Here is a 13,805-nt window from a genome sequence, read left to right on the forward strand (position 1 = left end):
CTGACTTGCCTCAACTTCGAGTGTTTGATTGAATCTGTTAACATTTGAAGTTAACATTTTTTCTCAAGCCCCCATGCTTGTTAGGTGACCCACCCTTCCCCCCTCCCTGCCGCCCTCCCTCCCTCCCTTTTTCCTTCCTTTCTTTCCTTCCTCCTTTCTTTTTCTTTCTTTCTTTCTTTCTTTCAAGTGCGTGTTTCTGTTTTCAGAGCTTCCCCAGCCCTTTTACCCACTGCCATTTCCCCCAACCCACCTGCCTCTTGGCGTCCTTCAAATATGCCCTGCTTAGATAATGGGAACTAGTTAAGCAGGTCCTGGTCTGCACGTCTTGGAATGCAATGCTTGCCGGGGTGTTGTGTAGGATTTGGAGAGGAAAGAGCCATTTGGTCTCTTCACTTAGGCCTTTTATGACTCTAGGAATGGGGATGACTCAAATTATAGCCAGAGCTTTGCTCCCCTTTGACCTATTTGGGAAATGGAAGAAATAGCTCCTGTCCTAGGATGGGAGTTAACCCAAGGGCCTGCTAGGGACCTGGGAGGAAACACTGGGAGCAGCCTGGCTAGGAGGGTGGGCGGCGAGCAGACACTTACTGTGCATGCGGAGGGAGTGGTCATTGCTCTCCGGCCAGTTTTTGCCCTGTAGGAATGTGGACCTGTTATTTCCATCTCTTCTGATTTTAATGGAAACTCAGTTTGGTTAAGTAATATGATGTTAATATAAATAGAAGGCAGTTTTCTGCCTTTGCTTTCCATTGAGGAAGCGTTAAAGAAATGTTATGGACATAGGCTTGGTTGCCTCAGTCAGATATTGGTGTGGATACCAGCTCTGTGCTAATTAATAACCAACACATCTGAAAACAGGGTGTACCGGTTAATGACCTACCAACCTACCCTTTCACAGTTGTGCCGTGTGAGGCTGGGGCTACAGTGTTCATTTCAAACCACGTGTCTGGAAGTGGGGAGAAGGGACTTGCTTCTTCCTTTTGACTTCCTGTTCTTATCAGCAGTATTTTTTTTTTTACCCTGGCAGCAGAAGTTGGTTCCAGTTTCCAGCTTTTGCCACTCCCAGAATGAGCTGGGCCTGGGGTGTCCCTCCCCCATACTTCTGGGTCCTGGTAACCCCTACTTTCTTCGTTCTCTGAGCCCAAGGGGTGGTAGCTACTGACTGCAGTTACTGTCTGTCTTAATCCTCAGGGTGCACTTTGCATTAGCAGTTCCCCGCTTCCCGTTGAACCAGATTCCCTATATTAAATCATCTCTGCTTAAATGTCTAGTGAGGTTTCTCTTTTTCTGAATCAATCCTGACAGACAGCCCGAGACACCCTGTTATGGTATCTGCTTACATGCACACTTATTTGATCCGTCAGTCTAACTTTTTGTGTTTCGGGTAATTTGGATACAGCCATCTATTTCAACTTGTTGGCTACTGTATTAGTTTCCTAGGGCTGCTATAAACCAGGTAACTTAAAACAATAGGAATTTATTTTCTCACGGTTCTGGAGGATAGAAGTCAGAAATCAAGGTGTCAGCAGGGCTGTGCTCCATGTGAAGGCTCTAAGGAAGAACCTTCCCTTGCTTCTTCCTGCAGGTCGTGGTCTGCACATCTTGGCTTGTACCTGCCTTACTTCCAGTTTCTGCCTCCGTCCTCACATGGCCCTATGGGATATCAGTCACTGCATTTAGGACTTACCCTAGTCCAATATGACCTCATCTTAACCACGTTCTGAAGTTGCAGGCACACCTGAATTTTGGCAGGACGATATTTAACCCAGTGCAGTTATGTAGTGCTTTGATAAAACACAGTCATGGCCATAGACATGAGCAAGTATAAAATGTATAGATTGTTCCTGTTAGAACCCAGTGCTAAGTACCATGCACTGTGTACCTGGCCCCACCTTAGTTCAATCTGTATTGACACTTGGGACAGGATAGTAAAGATGGAGCAGAAACACTGTGGATAGGTGTCCTTTACTTCCGATTTTAGAGAAGAAGTGGCATCTGAGCTGGGTTTTGAGATTTTAGGGTGACTTTGGAAGAGAAAGGCATCCCAAGGCAAGGATAGCCAGCCCGTGAGCCACCCAGATTGGCCAGGTGCCAGCTCCGATCCGCTCAGTGGATCCTTAGGCCTCACGGGGATGGGGGCAGGGAGTGCAGTGGGCGGTTGGTTAACCGTGTCAGCCGTGCCATTAATGTGTCATCAGGCTGAGAGCATGAAAGGTGGTCAGTTAGGGGTCCCAGTTGTAAGTGACTGAATGAGTCATAGCTGATTAGCTGGGAGCATATTCATGAAAATAAGGCTGGTCATGTATTGTTTGATTCCATTTGTGTGAAATATCCAGGATAGACAAGTCTGTAGAGACTGTAGGTTATGGATGCCATGGGGGAGAGGGAGGGGAGATGGGGAATGACTGCTTCATGGGTGTGGAAGCTTCATTTTGGGTAAGGAAGGTGTTCTGGAACCAGATAGTGGTGGTGACTGCACCACATTGCATGTGCTGAATGTAACTCGTGGGACATTTTATGCTGCATGTATTTTACTACAGTTTAAAAACGAAACAAGGTAGGAAGTGTGAATAGGCCTACCTGTATGATGCGAGCTAAGTAGGATGAGGGGGGAGGATGGTTGAGCCTTTGTCTCAGGGGTTTATCAGCTGAGTGCTATTAATAAGAGCAGTATTTGACTCTGGACCAGGGGCTGGACTCAGCTCTTCCCACATATTGTCCTGCATTTTTCTCACTTTCACTCCGAAGTTGGAGAAGGCCAGGAGCTTGTCTGAACCAGTAGGAGGTGGAGCTAGGATTTGAACCTGGGTTTCCTGAGCCCTAGGATGACCAGCCTGGCTTGTCCAGGACTGTGCCAGCTTTAGATGTGTTTCGTGTCCCAGAAACCGTTCTCTGCAGGGCACACAGATGACTGGTCACCTGTAGCTGATTCCTGAACCCAGGCAGGTTCTAAACCCTTGAGGCTTCCCTGGGTCCCTCCTGATCTGGGACACCTGCTCTAAAGCCTGTTGCAGCATCAGCAGTCAGTTTGGGTTCCCTGATTTAATACCTCAGTATCTCCAATCCTTGTGGCTTTTCAAGGCATATCATGTAACATTCATGAAAACACCAGGCCTCTGTCTGGATTAATTTTTTATGAACAATCATACGTCTGATTAAACGGGCAGATTTACGGGGGCTGGTGGTACAGGGTGGGGGCATGGGGGTGCAGAGGTGGTCTCTGGCCATACGCATGGCTTCTGAGGTGCATCAGACACTGTTTCCCAGTTTGCACTTGGCGTTGGTTCTGAGCTGGGCTGCAGCCTGTTGCACACCTTCTCCCGAGGGATGTGCCCAGCCTGTGAGGTTTCCCCCAGGTGGGGAGCCTGGCCGGAAAGTCTGTGGGAAGTTGCTCATGCACCTGCAGTAGTACATTTCACATCTGATCCCCAGTCTGTTTTGGGCTGTGACCCAGCTACACTGGTTTCACTGTGTCAGACTATCTCTTAATAGTCCTGACATTCACTGTGTAGGTGCTATTTCTCATACAAAGAAATGCAGCCCTTGCCAAGCAGCTCCTTCAGTTACATGTCAAACAGATGCCCTTCTCTCCCCCAGTGCCTGCTTCCTCTCCAAGGACGTGGACCTCGAGGTCTGGGTTGGGGGCCTAAGGCGTTAGCTTTTCGGGGCTGAAGAAAGCAGCCTTAAGTGTTGTGTGTGAGGAGGGAAGGTACTTCTCATGCTCTGAGATTGTTTTTGGTTTTCCAGCTGAGCATCGAGCAGGCCCAGACGGTGGCAGAGCAGGTGGAGATGAAGGCAAAAGTGGTACAGTCGGAGGTCAAAGCCGTGACTGCGAGACACAAGAAGGCCCTGGAGGAGCGGGAGTGTGAGCTGCTGTGGAAGGTAACGTGGGAGGGGTTTGCACGCCCACCCCACCCTGGGGCTCCTCGGTGGCCGGCACGGCCTCTGAACCACAGCAGGGTGACAGCATGCTGATGTCACACCCTGGATCCCGGCTCTGAGTTTAGAACACTTGGTAGTTTTCCCCTAAGTTTGTCTGCAGAAAGATGCAGGGGTTCCCCTCCGAGTAGTAAGACGACAAGAAGCCTTTTCAGAAGCAGTCAGGTCCCCGAGACTGGACAGAGTCTCAAGTTTTCTATTGCAGGCACTCAGGTGGAAGCAGAAAGAAGGGAGTACAATGGAGACTGCTGTTAGGAAAGCAGGCTGCTAACACTCGTCCTTAGTTTTGGTGTCCCGGCTGGTTGGACTTCCTGACCCCTTGTGGAAAACCAGTTTTCCACTTGTGGGGGCAGTGAGTGTGTGCCCTTTCTTCCTGTTGGAGCCGGAAAGAGCGCTGAGCACGCCTGTGTGCTGTTTAGATAAAATCAGCTGGAGAGATGACTCGCCCCGCCCACGTCCCCTGCAGCATTTTCTTCTCTGATCTTGCGCTCTCACTCAGGTAGAAGAGGGCAACGTGCCTAAGAGGGGCCAGTACCTCACGCCAGTTCAACTGGGATCACCTTCTCTGAACACAGGAACAAGACTATACAGAGCTGATGTGAACGGGTGTGTTTGGGTGTGTGGTGCTTGTTTGGCTCATTGCAAACTGTATGATGGTGGGGACCGCATGTCGATTTCTGAAAGTGGTTCTCGCCAATTTCCTGTCCCCTGAAAGAGTAAATTGTATTGGCCTTTGGGAAGGCTGTGTGGGCTTTTGCATTGCCTCTTCCTTTGAGTTAGCTCTGTACCTAGCTGCTTTCTGCTTCTTCTGACTCTCTACTGCCTTTTGACAGAAGAGAAGAGTCCTTGGATGGAAACAGTCCAAGATTTAATTCACATGATTTATTCAGGCACCTTTGTGGGCCTGACACAGTTTTCAGACCCTCCGATGTCCCCAAGGTCTGCCAGTCCCATGCCACCCACGAATGTTAATTATAACTGAAAGGGGCCCCCTTCTTGCAACCTGAGAGCTCTGTGGTGAACTCTGCCACAAACTTGCTCTTCTGGATCTGCTGATGAAAAGGCCTTTGTGTGCAGGGGTTTCTGCAGATCTCACCTTAGTTACCCTCCCTCCGGTGGGGCTGAGGACCTCTCTCAAGGCAGTTCTCTTTAAGGAGGAATAGGGAGCATGTTTTTTACCGTAGGAGAAGCAAATTGGGAAGGACAGTCAGTCTCTTCTTCATGTTATTATCAGCTTTGTTTTTACTTGCCTAAAAACTCATTCTTGGATAACTCCAAAATCAGCTTGCTCATTCTGGACACACCTCAGTCCCAATTTGTGCTTGCTTTTTTGCTGGGGTACCACGCCCCAAATCCTGTGGGAGTCCCCCTTCTTCTTCACTAATCACTGATTTTTCTGCTCCCTCTTGCGTGGCTCTGTCTGGGCACCTCCTTGTTACACAGTGGTTTGTTTTTTTTTTTTTTTTTTTTTTTTTAGACTAGTCAAGTGCAGTAGTGAGAAGGGGGGAAAGAGTAGAACGAGGAGTTCGATCTGTAACTGACTGTGAACAATCAATTGAGATAACTCACTACCTTTGGACCAGCCTGCATGTCCTTTCTTGTGGCTTGTGCATTTCCAGTGGACATGGCTGCCTCTTGGCGGGTAGCTGCAACCATCCAGTTGAGGGATCAGAATCGAGGCCGAGAGGTTTGGCCCAGTGCAAAAACCAAACGACAGAGCTTCTCTTTGATCTGTCCCCACGTGGGCTTCTCTGCACACACACGTCCTTCCAGAGTGGACAGATGAATACACATGAATCAGGTCCAAAATCATGTTATCCACCCCCGACGGGAAAATCGGATTAAAATCCAGCCCTTCCAACAGTGGACCCTTATTCTGAAGTAGTCTTTCTGTGGCTTTCAGATCGGTCAAGCACTCAGAAGTCATGGTTCTCTCTGCAAAACAGCACGCACTGGCTGGGCGACTGATCTGTTCTTTTCAGAGGAAACCACTTAAACTTAGAGGACTGAGTTATTTCCTGCAAAAGAATGGAGAACTGATCAGTCAGACAAAAATCCCACGTTCCCTAATAGTGTGAGCTGAGTCAGAAGCAGGTCAGAACCCCTGTTTACATATCACGGTGTTTTAGATTTAGAGGCCCCTTTGGAAATAATACAGGCCAACAGTTGCTAAAAAACTGGTATCTCCAAATTTGGGGTGTGGGACCTCTCAGGCTCCCTGATGAAGATTTCTAACCCCTGTGAAGAGAGCAAATGGGACAAGGAAAGAGCAGGGTTTGTGATCCTCACCAAATCCTTCATTTTATTCTCTCCACACACAGGCTTTCTGTCTCTGATTGTGTGTGTGTGTGTGTTTGTGTGTTTATGCTGAGAGAGAGACTGAGAGAGAAATATCCTTCAGGAGACTTCAGGCCCTCTGTACATAGGAGCATTTTCGATTCAGTCTGTTGGGAGTGCATGACCAGCCTTGTACTACAGTCCGTTGGTCAATCCTGCCTCTGGTCCCCTTTCTGCCACTTTTCTCTCCACGTTCAAGGCCACCTGTCCCTGACAACCCTCTGTCTAAATCAGGCCTCCCTCGTCACTGTCTGTCACACTCTTTTTCTATCCTCTAACCCCTAGCACTGTCTGAAATTGTCTTGCAGTATTTCTTTGCTTGCTTAGTATCTCTTGCTTTAAACTCTAAGCTCAGTGGGGCGGGGCCCGTGTTTTCTATGGAGCACATATACCTCCAGCACCTGGCACAGAGTAGGTGCTCAGTAAACGTTTCTTTGTTACATGGCTGTTTCTAACTTCTATTTAATTTCTGAGAGAAAATTTGCAGGATAATAAAAGAACCCCATGTATCCTTTACCCAGATTCACTGATTATTTACATCTTGCCCCATTTTCATCATTCTCTCTCAATAGGTGAGTGTGTGTGTGTGATTTGACAGTAAGTTGGAGTATTGGAGACACTGCCCCTTTACACCTAAATGTTTTCAGTTTATTTCCTTTGAGCAAGGATATTCTCTTAATCACAGCTAATCAAAACCAGGAAGTCAAATCTTGATATAACACCAGTATCTAATCCTTAGTCTGTAGTCACATTTCACCAATAGTGGGTTGGTGTTTTTTTGGTTTGGTTTGGTTTGGTTTGGTTTGGTTTGGTTTGGTTTGGTTTGGTTTTTCTTTTTTTTTTTTTTTTGGCCGTGCTGCACGGCTTTTAAGATCTTAGTTCCCTGACCAGGGATCGTACCCACGCCCCCTGCAGTGGAAGCACAGAGTCCTAACCACTGGACCATCAGGGACATCCCACCAATAGTGCGTTTAATAGCAGTGTCCTCCCAATCCAGGATCAGTTGTTGCGTTTAGTTGTCAGGTCTCTGTAGTCATCTCCTGTGATCAGGGACAGTTCCCCAGCCTCCCTGTCTTTGGATTTTGCCACTTTGGGGGAATGCAGACCAGACGTTTCTGCAGACCCTCAAGTGTGAGGTTTCCCTCGGTATGAGTATGTCAGCTGATGTGTTGTTTTCTGTCTTGGTTCTAAGCCTCTGTGTCCTCTCTCCCGGCTCTCACCTTTCCCTCCAGGTAGAGAAAATCCGCCAGGTGAAAGCCAAGTCCCTGTACCTGCAGGTGGAGAAGCTGCGGCAAAACCTCAACAAGCTGGAGAGCACCATCAGCGCCGTGCAGCAGGTCCTGGAGGAGGGGCGGGCGCTGGACATCCTGCTGGCCCGAGACCGCATGCTGGCGCAGGTGCAGGAGCTCAAGACCGTGCGCAGCCTCCTGCAGCCCCAGGAGGACGACCGGGTCATGTTCACACCCCCTGACCAGGCCCTCTACCTCGCCATCAAGTCCTTCGGCTTTGTCAGCAGCGGGGCCTTCGCGCCGCTCACCAAGGCCACGGGCGACGGCCTCAAGCGGGCCCTCCAGGGCAAGGTGGCCTCCTTCACTGTCATCGGCTACGACCACGACGGGGAGCCCCGCCTCTCAGGAGGTGACCTCATGTCAGCCGTGGTCCTGGGCCCTGACGGCAACCTGTTTGGTGCGGAGGTGAGCGACCAGCAGAACGGGACATACGTGGTGAGCTACCGGCCGCAGCTGGAGGGCGAGCACCTGGTGTCGGTCACCCTGTGCAACCAGCACATCGAGAACAGCCCCTTCAAGGTGGTGGTCAAGTCCGGCCGCAGCTACGTGGGCATCGGGCTCCCGGGCCTGAGCTTCGGCAGTGAGGGCGACAGCGATGGCAAGCTGTGCCGGCCCTGGGGCGTGAGCGTGGACAAGGAGGGCTACATCGTGGTCGCCGACCGCAGCAACAATCGCATCCAGGTGTTCAAGCCCTGCGGCGCCTTCCACCACAAGTTCGGCACTCTGGGCTCCCGGCCCGGGCAGTTCGACCGGCCCGCCGGCGTAGCCTGTGACACCTCCCGCAGGATCGTGGTGGCCGACAAGGACAATCATCGCATCCAGATCTTCACCTTTGAGGGTCAGTTCCTCCTCAAGTTCGGTGAGAAGGGCACCAAAAACGGGCAATTTAACTACCCTTGGGATGTGGCGGTGAATTCCGAGGGCAAGATCCTGGTCTCCGACACACGGAACCACCGGATCCAGCTGTTCGGGCCCGATGGGGTCTTCCTGAATAAGTATGGCTTCGAGGGGGCTCTCTGGAAGCACTTTGACTCCCCGAGGGGGGTGGCTTTCAACCACGAGGGCCACTTGGTGGTCACCGACTTCAACAACCACCGGCTCCTGGTCATTCACCCGGACTGCCAGTCGGCCCGCTTCCTGGGCTCAGAGGGCACCGCCAATGGGCAATTCCTGCGCCCACAGGGCGTGGCCGTGGACCAAGAGGGACGCATCATCGTGGCCGATTCCAGGAACCACCGGGTGCAGATGTTCGAGTCCAACGGCAGCTTCCTGTGCAAGTTTGGCGCTCAGGGCAGTGGCTTTGGGCAGATGGACCGGCCCTCCGGCATCGCTGTCACGCCGGATGGGATGATTGTCGTGGTGGACTTTGGCAACAATCGAATCCTCATTTTCTAATCACATTCCTAGGCTTCTGTGTTTGGGGTGCGCGTGTGTACGTCTCTCTCTCTCTCCCCCTTTTGAAATTCAAAGAAGAAACCGTCTCAGGGAAATTTCTTTTTATTTTTTTTTTCTTTTGTTTAAAGACAACAAGAAAAGTACAACATTGCTTATGTCCTACCTCATCTTTATTTTTTTACAGATGAATGTACGTATCTTTTCTGCAGGGATTGAGCCTGTGAAGTGATGATCTCTATCTACCTCAGAAACCTTTACATTTCCTTCTCCAACAGGCCCTCTGCCCTCCCACCCTTGCTCAGTGGAGTTCACGTTTCCCCTCTCCCCTCCGTGGGGCGTGACATGCACAAGCCTAGCATCTCTGTGGCTGGGAGGGTGCTGGATGTGTGCGGTGGGGTGCATTCTGTAGATTGAGCCAAGCAAACACGAGAAAACTACTAAGTTAAAAAAAAAAAACTATAAAACGTGGAAAAATGGGATTTAAGATGCTTAATTGTAGAGTATTTGTGTTCTTGAGAATACTGTGTTTATGGGGTTAGGCTGTGTGGTGTGATCTTGATCTTTTTGGGAAAAATCTTTTTTTTTTTTTAATGCTGCAACAGTGAACTTCCTGTGTTCTTTTATACCTCAGTGTGTTTCTCAACCCGTTCAACATCAGTATATTTTCTTATTCCTAGAAGAAGTGGCTGTGGCTTGCTAGCCAAGAAAAGCAGACCATTCCTATTTTAGGGTATGCAATCTTTGTTTCTTCTAAGGGAGGGTGTGTGTGTGTGCGCGTGTGTATGTATGTGTGGGTGTGAAGCCACCTTACACCAAAATAGTAAAACTGAAAATGCTATACCACCTCCCAAAGAAGTTTTTCTTTTCACACTTCGGTTTCTGAAAAATAGACGTAGTTCAGGATTTTTGATTGAAAGTATTCTCAGAAGTTAAGTGTTTTTAGTTTGCTGTTGGTTATAAAGAATTAAGTAGAAGAAGAAAATTAACCTCCTTCTCAGAAAGAGGATTTTCAGGCATGTGGCATGTGGACATTGGGTGGGTGGGCATGCGTGTGCTGAGTTGGTCAGCAGAGAGCATGAGACACAGGCAAGGGACCCCCAGACTGCGGTTGAGTGTTGTTCTCTTAATGTTAGGCATTTCTTTTCCTAAGAAGAGTAGGCAAAGGAATGAACTTTTGTTTTAAAAGCACAATTTTTTCCTGCTTTGGAAGTTCAGGGAAATAGAATGTTTTAAAGTCAAGTTTATGGGAACAGCCCATCCCCACACCCTCTGCTCGGGTCACTTTTACAGAGTGGTCTGCTCCCGAGCCATGGAGCATGGTAAACGTGAATTTTCCCCCCCAAAGGCCTTTGAATGTAAAGGATTTGTAAACCACATTGCCCCGACCGGAAAAACGTATAGGACGTGAAACCTCTTGTTCAACCTGTATCTCGGTACCAAAGAATGAAAATTTATTAAGCCAGACTCCTGCTGCAGAAACATGGGATGGCATCCGTCACTTTACAGGGTGGGTTTGTCGTAAGCTGGACTTGGGTGCAGAACCTTGTGCTTCTGGGCATTAACTGTCTTTCAAATACTGAAATGAGAACCAAATTCGAGAGCACCACAGGAGAAAGAGGTGCTCTCAGATGGCAGTGGCTTCCAGGACACCTCTTGTTTAAACGGGAAGACTAACAGATCAGTTTCTATTCCTGTATTTAAGAGAAATTCCTCTTGCAATATGGATAGAGTTTTTAACGAACAGACTAACAAGTCGATCGATTGTTTTTGTCATTCCCCCCCCCCCAAAGAAAAAAAAGGAGATGATGGGGAACAGTGTAGCAAGCCAATCAAACTGCTTTTCCCATCCAGCTCTTTTGGACGTTTAATTTACCACTTCGTGGTCCCCTGTCTCTTCCCATTGCTTTAGTTCTGGGGTTTCTGAGTGACCAAGATGGGGGAAACCTTGTTCCATAAAGGAGAACCACATGCAATAAGGGATCCAAAAACTGGAAAGTAGCTTCAAACTGCTGTCCCCCAGCTGCTGTGTTTCAGGGTGGGGAGGTGTCAGGGGATCTTGTTTATGTAAAAGCGTTTTCTCCTTTTATTGAAGAATTTAATAGTCATTCCCTCTCTAATAGTGAATCCCTCTTTAATTCCTATTCAGTTGCCTTTTATGTTGCCCCTAAGTTCTAAGTTTTAACTGGTGAAGAGATCATGTAATTAAACATTTTTATTGTTTTTTATTTTGGAATAACTTGGTGCTGAATCTCCGCCTCTCAATCCCCCTGCCCCCTAAATAATCCCCCTTTAAACACCAAAGACAACTGGTTTTAAATGATTAAAATTTTTTTTAATTGAAAAAGTATCTTAAAATCTTTAAAATATTCTCAGAAACTCAGGTCATGATTATGGCTAGGCTAAGTTATTTCCGGTAGTCAATACCTTTGATTATTCTGTCTTCATTTTCAACATCTTCACTCTTAGCCTTTCCTTCCCAGTTTCCCCATATGTGGGGAAATATTGGAACCTGAGTGAAATTTTCTTGGTGAGTAGCAGCAACCAAAGCTGCTTATTTAACTTTTTTTTGTGGATCTGGTTGTAAAGCCAGGGTTTCCACATGTGGCTAAAATGATTAGGGCTTAATTAATAGACTGTTCAATTTGCCTGCTTTAAAGCAAGCAGGTCCGCTCCCTGAAATGAACGTGTCGCTGGGTGATACTGCCTCTTTACTCTCTGTAAAAGGTACGTCTCCTTACATTTTCTGCACCCAAAATTGTGCATCACTGCCATTTGAGAAACATGGTCACACTTGGGAAGCTTTTGTTTTTAAAATATTGCCATCTGTGGCTGCCCCAGATTGACTCCTGACCCACAGGGATTGGTGCAAAGCATTCCAGAGTGTGCTTCTTGTACAATGTGGAAGAGAGATGAGAAAAGCCAGCATTTGGACCTCCCTAGTGTGAGAGATAACAAGTGTTTATCAATGCGTATCTCCTGCCGATTATGAGGTGATGCTAGGGTAGCAGGAATTGGGTCAAAGAGGGCATCTTTTAAAGTGGTGAAAAGATAAGGTCCTGGGTGCTGTGAGGGAAGAGGATAAAATGTTTCTCTTGAGGAAATGTGATACTGAGACAGTAAATCCCCAGGTATGTCTGATCTGGTCAGGGGGTGAGGTGAGGTGTAAGGTCAGTATATGGTTTGAGATGCCAATTGCATTTGGATGTATAGGTTTGGATATTGAGATGGCTAAAGGAAATCTAAATAACCCACAGATACAAGCCACTTTTGGTTGACACCAACTTAACGTTTCGAAAGTGTTACTGTTTTTTGTTGTGGTTGTTTTGTTTTTGTTTTTTAAGTAATTCCTCTGTGAATTTGGTCACGAGAAGCAACGCTGTCTGAGAACCTGTGCTGTGTGCTTGCTGGCAGGTGGCATGCAAGTTGGCTGGAGCCCAGTGGCCCAAACAGTACCCCCAAGTGCACTAACTCTTTGATTGATGGATGCCCTTTTAAGTCTAACTTATTTGGGGAATCGGGGAAACACATACAGGGGTACCATAAATGGAATCTAAATTACACGCTGGGCCAAAAAAAAGTTGCCAGATGGAAGGCAGTTTGTAATGGGGCTGTAAGAGAATAGCATGAGATTGGCTCAGTCTGCTTTATTCTAGTTAAGCCAAAGCTTAATGATTGGAGGCGGGAGGTCTTCTGGGCTTGAAGCAGCAGAATACTGTTGTATGTGTGTCGTCTTACTCTTTGGAAGATTCTAAGATTGCTGTGTTCTGGTAGATAGTGAGAGATATGCCAAAGTTATAGGCTTGTTTTTCTGTTTAAAAAAAGAAGAAGAAATCCAATGGTGCCAAAAAGTATTTATTTAAAACATCACTCTTGCTGAGTTTCCAACAGTCTGGGGCTGTATAAAAGTCATAGTCTTGTACTTGCGTGTGATGGGATCGTGGAGCCTGACCCTCTTGAGGCGCTCTGGCCTCCCTGGGCTGCGCTGCCTGTGGGCCAGGGCACAGGACACACACACCAGCCACTCCATCCCACACCATCTGCTTTTGTTTAGTTTCTACCTCACTTTTGGTGAAAGTCATCTACCTCATGTTAGTATCTGACGGGTCTCTAAATAGTATTAATCCACCGGGGAGTGGGTAGGAGTGGAGAGCTACCTCGAGAAGAAAATGTTTTCATAAATCCAGAACTGACTTCTCACAGGAGAAGCGTTTGATTGACCTTGGAAAAGAAACTCTGAAACCAAATAGTCCTATACAGGCAAATGTAGTCATAAATCCAAGTATTTCTTACCAATCTGGCTTTTTTCCCCCCCACCAGGAGTTACGCACACCGTTACCACGTTGTTCAGTGTTCTGAAACCACGGGTTCATCTGACCTTTTTGAGGACTTATCTGCAAATGAAGACCTTTAGGTCTTTTTTTTTTTTTTTTTTTTCTCTTCAAGAGAAAAAATATCTGTATTTTGAATGTCTGAAAATACACCCTTTTAGGAGCAATTCTAAGGGTCTAGTTGTTGGGAATATCACCTATTGGAAGGGAATGAACATCCTTTAGACCTCGTGATTGTATTTGTACCCTTTCTGGACCCAGCAGGATGTCCCTCACCATGGCATTGCAGCAATCACTGTCTTACTGAGCAGTGATGGTGAAGTGTGTGTGTTGCTCTTTTGTGTTTGATTTTTTTTCCCCCCGACCCCCGACCAAAGGTAACATGTTCTTTGACGGGTTATTCTTTTCCTTTGCTTGTTTATTAAATACTTGATAAAGTTGAAAAGCACATTACCATGATATACTGTATTGCCTCTCCACCTCTCTTTCCCCCCTCGCTTAATTTTTGTTTTGGTTG

The 13,805-nt window shown here is 47.5% G+C and overlaps 1 protein-coding gene across 1 annotated transcript in view; it reads left to right on the plus strand.

Annotated features, from left to right (window-relative positions):
• Window positions 1-8,960, plus strand: part of TRIM71 (tripartite motif containing 71) — a 57,652-nt gene extending 48,692 nt beyond the window's left edge. Inside the window, exons 3-4 of the mRNA XM_036870653.1 lie at window positions 3,748-3,882; window positions 7,509-8,960. Coding sequence (XP_036726548.1) covers window positions 3,748-3,882; window positions 7,509-8,960 — 1,587 coding nt within the window. The remainder of the gene's footprint in view (window positions 1-3,747; window positions 3,883-7,508) is intronic.
• Window positions 8,961-13,805: the final 4,845 nt, after the last annotated feature.

This window comes from Balaenoptera musculus, chromosome 11, assembly GCF_009873245.2.
Source record: "Balaenoptera musculus isolate JJ_BM4_2016_0621 chromosome 11, mBalMus1.pri.v3, whole genome shotgun sequence".
NCBI lineage: Eukaryota > Metazoa > Chordata > Mammalia > Artiodactyla > Balaenopteridae > Balaenoptera > Balaenoptera musculus.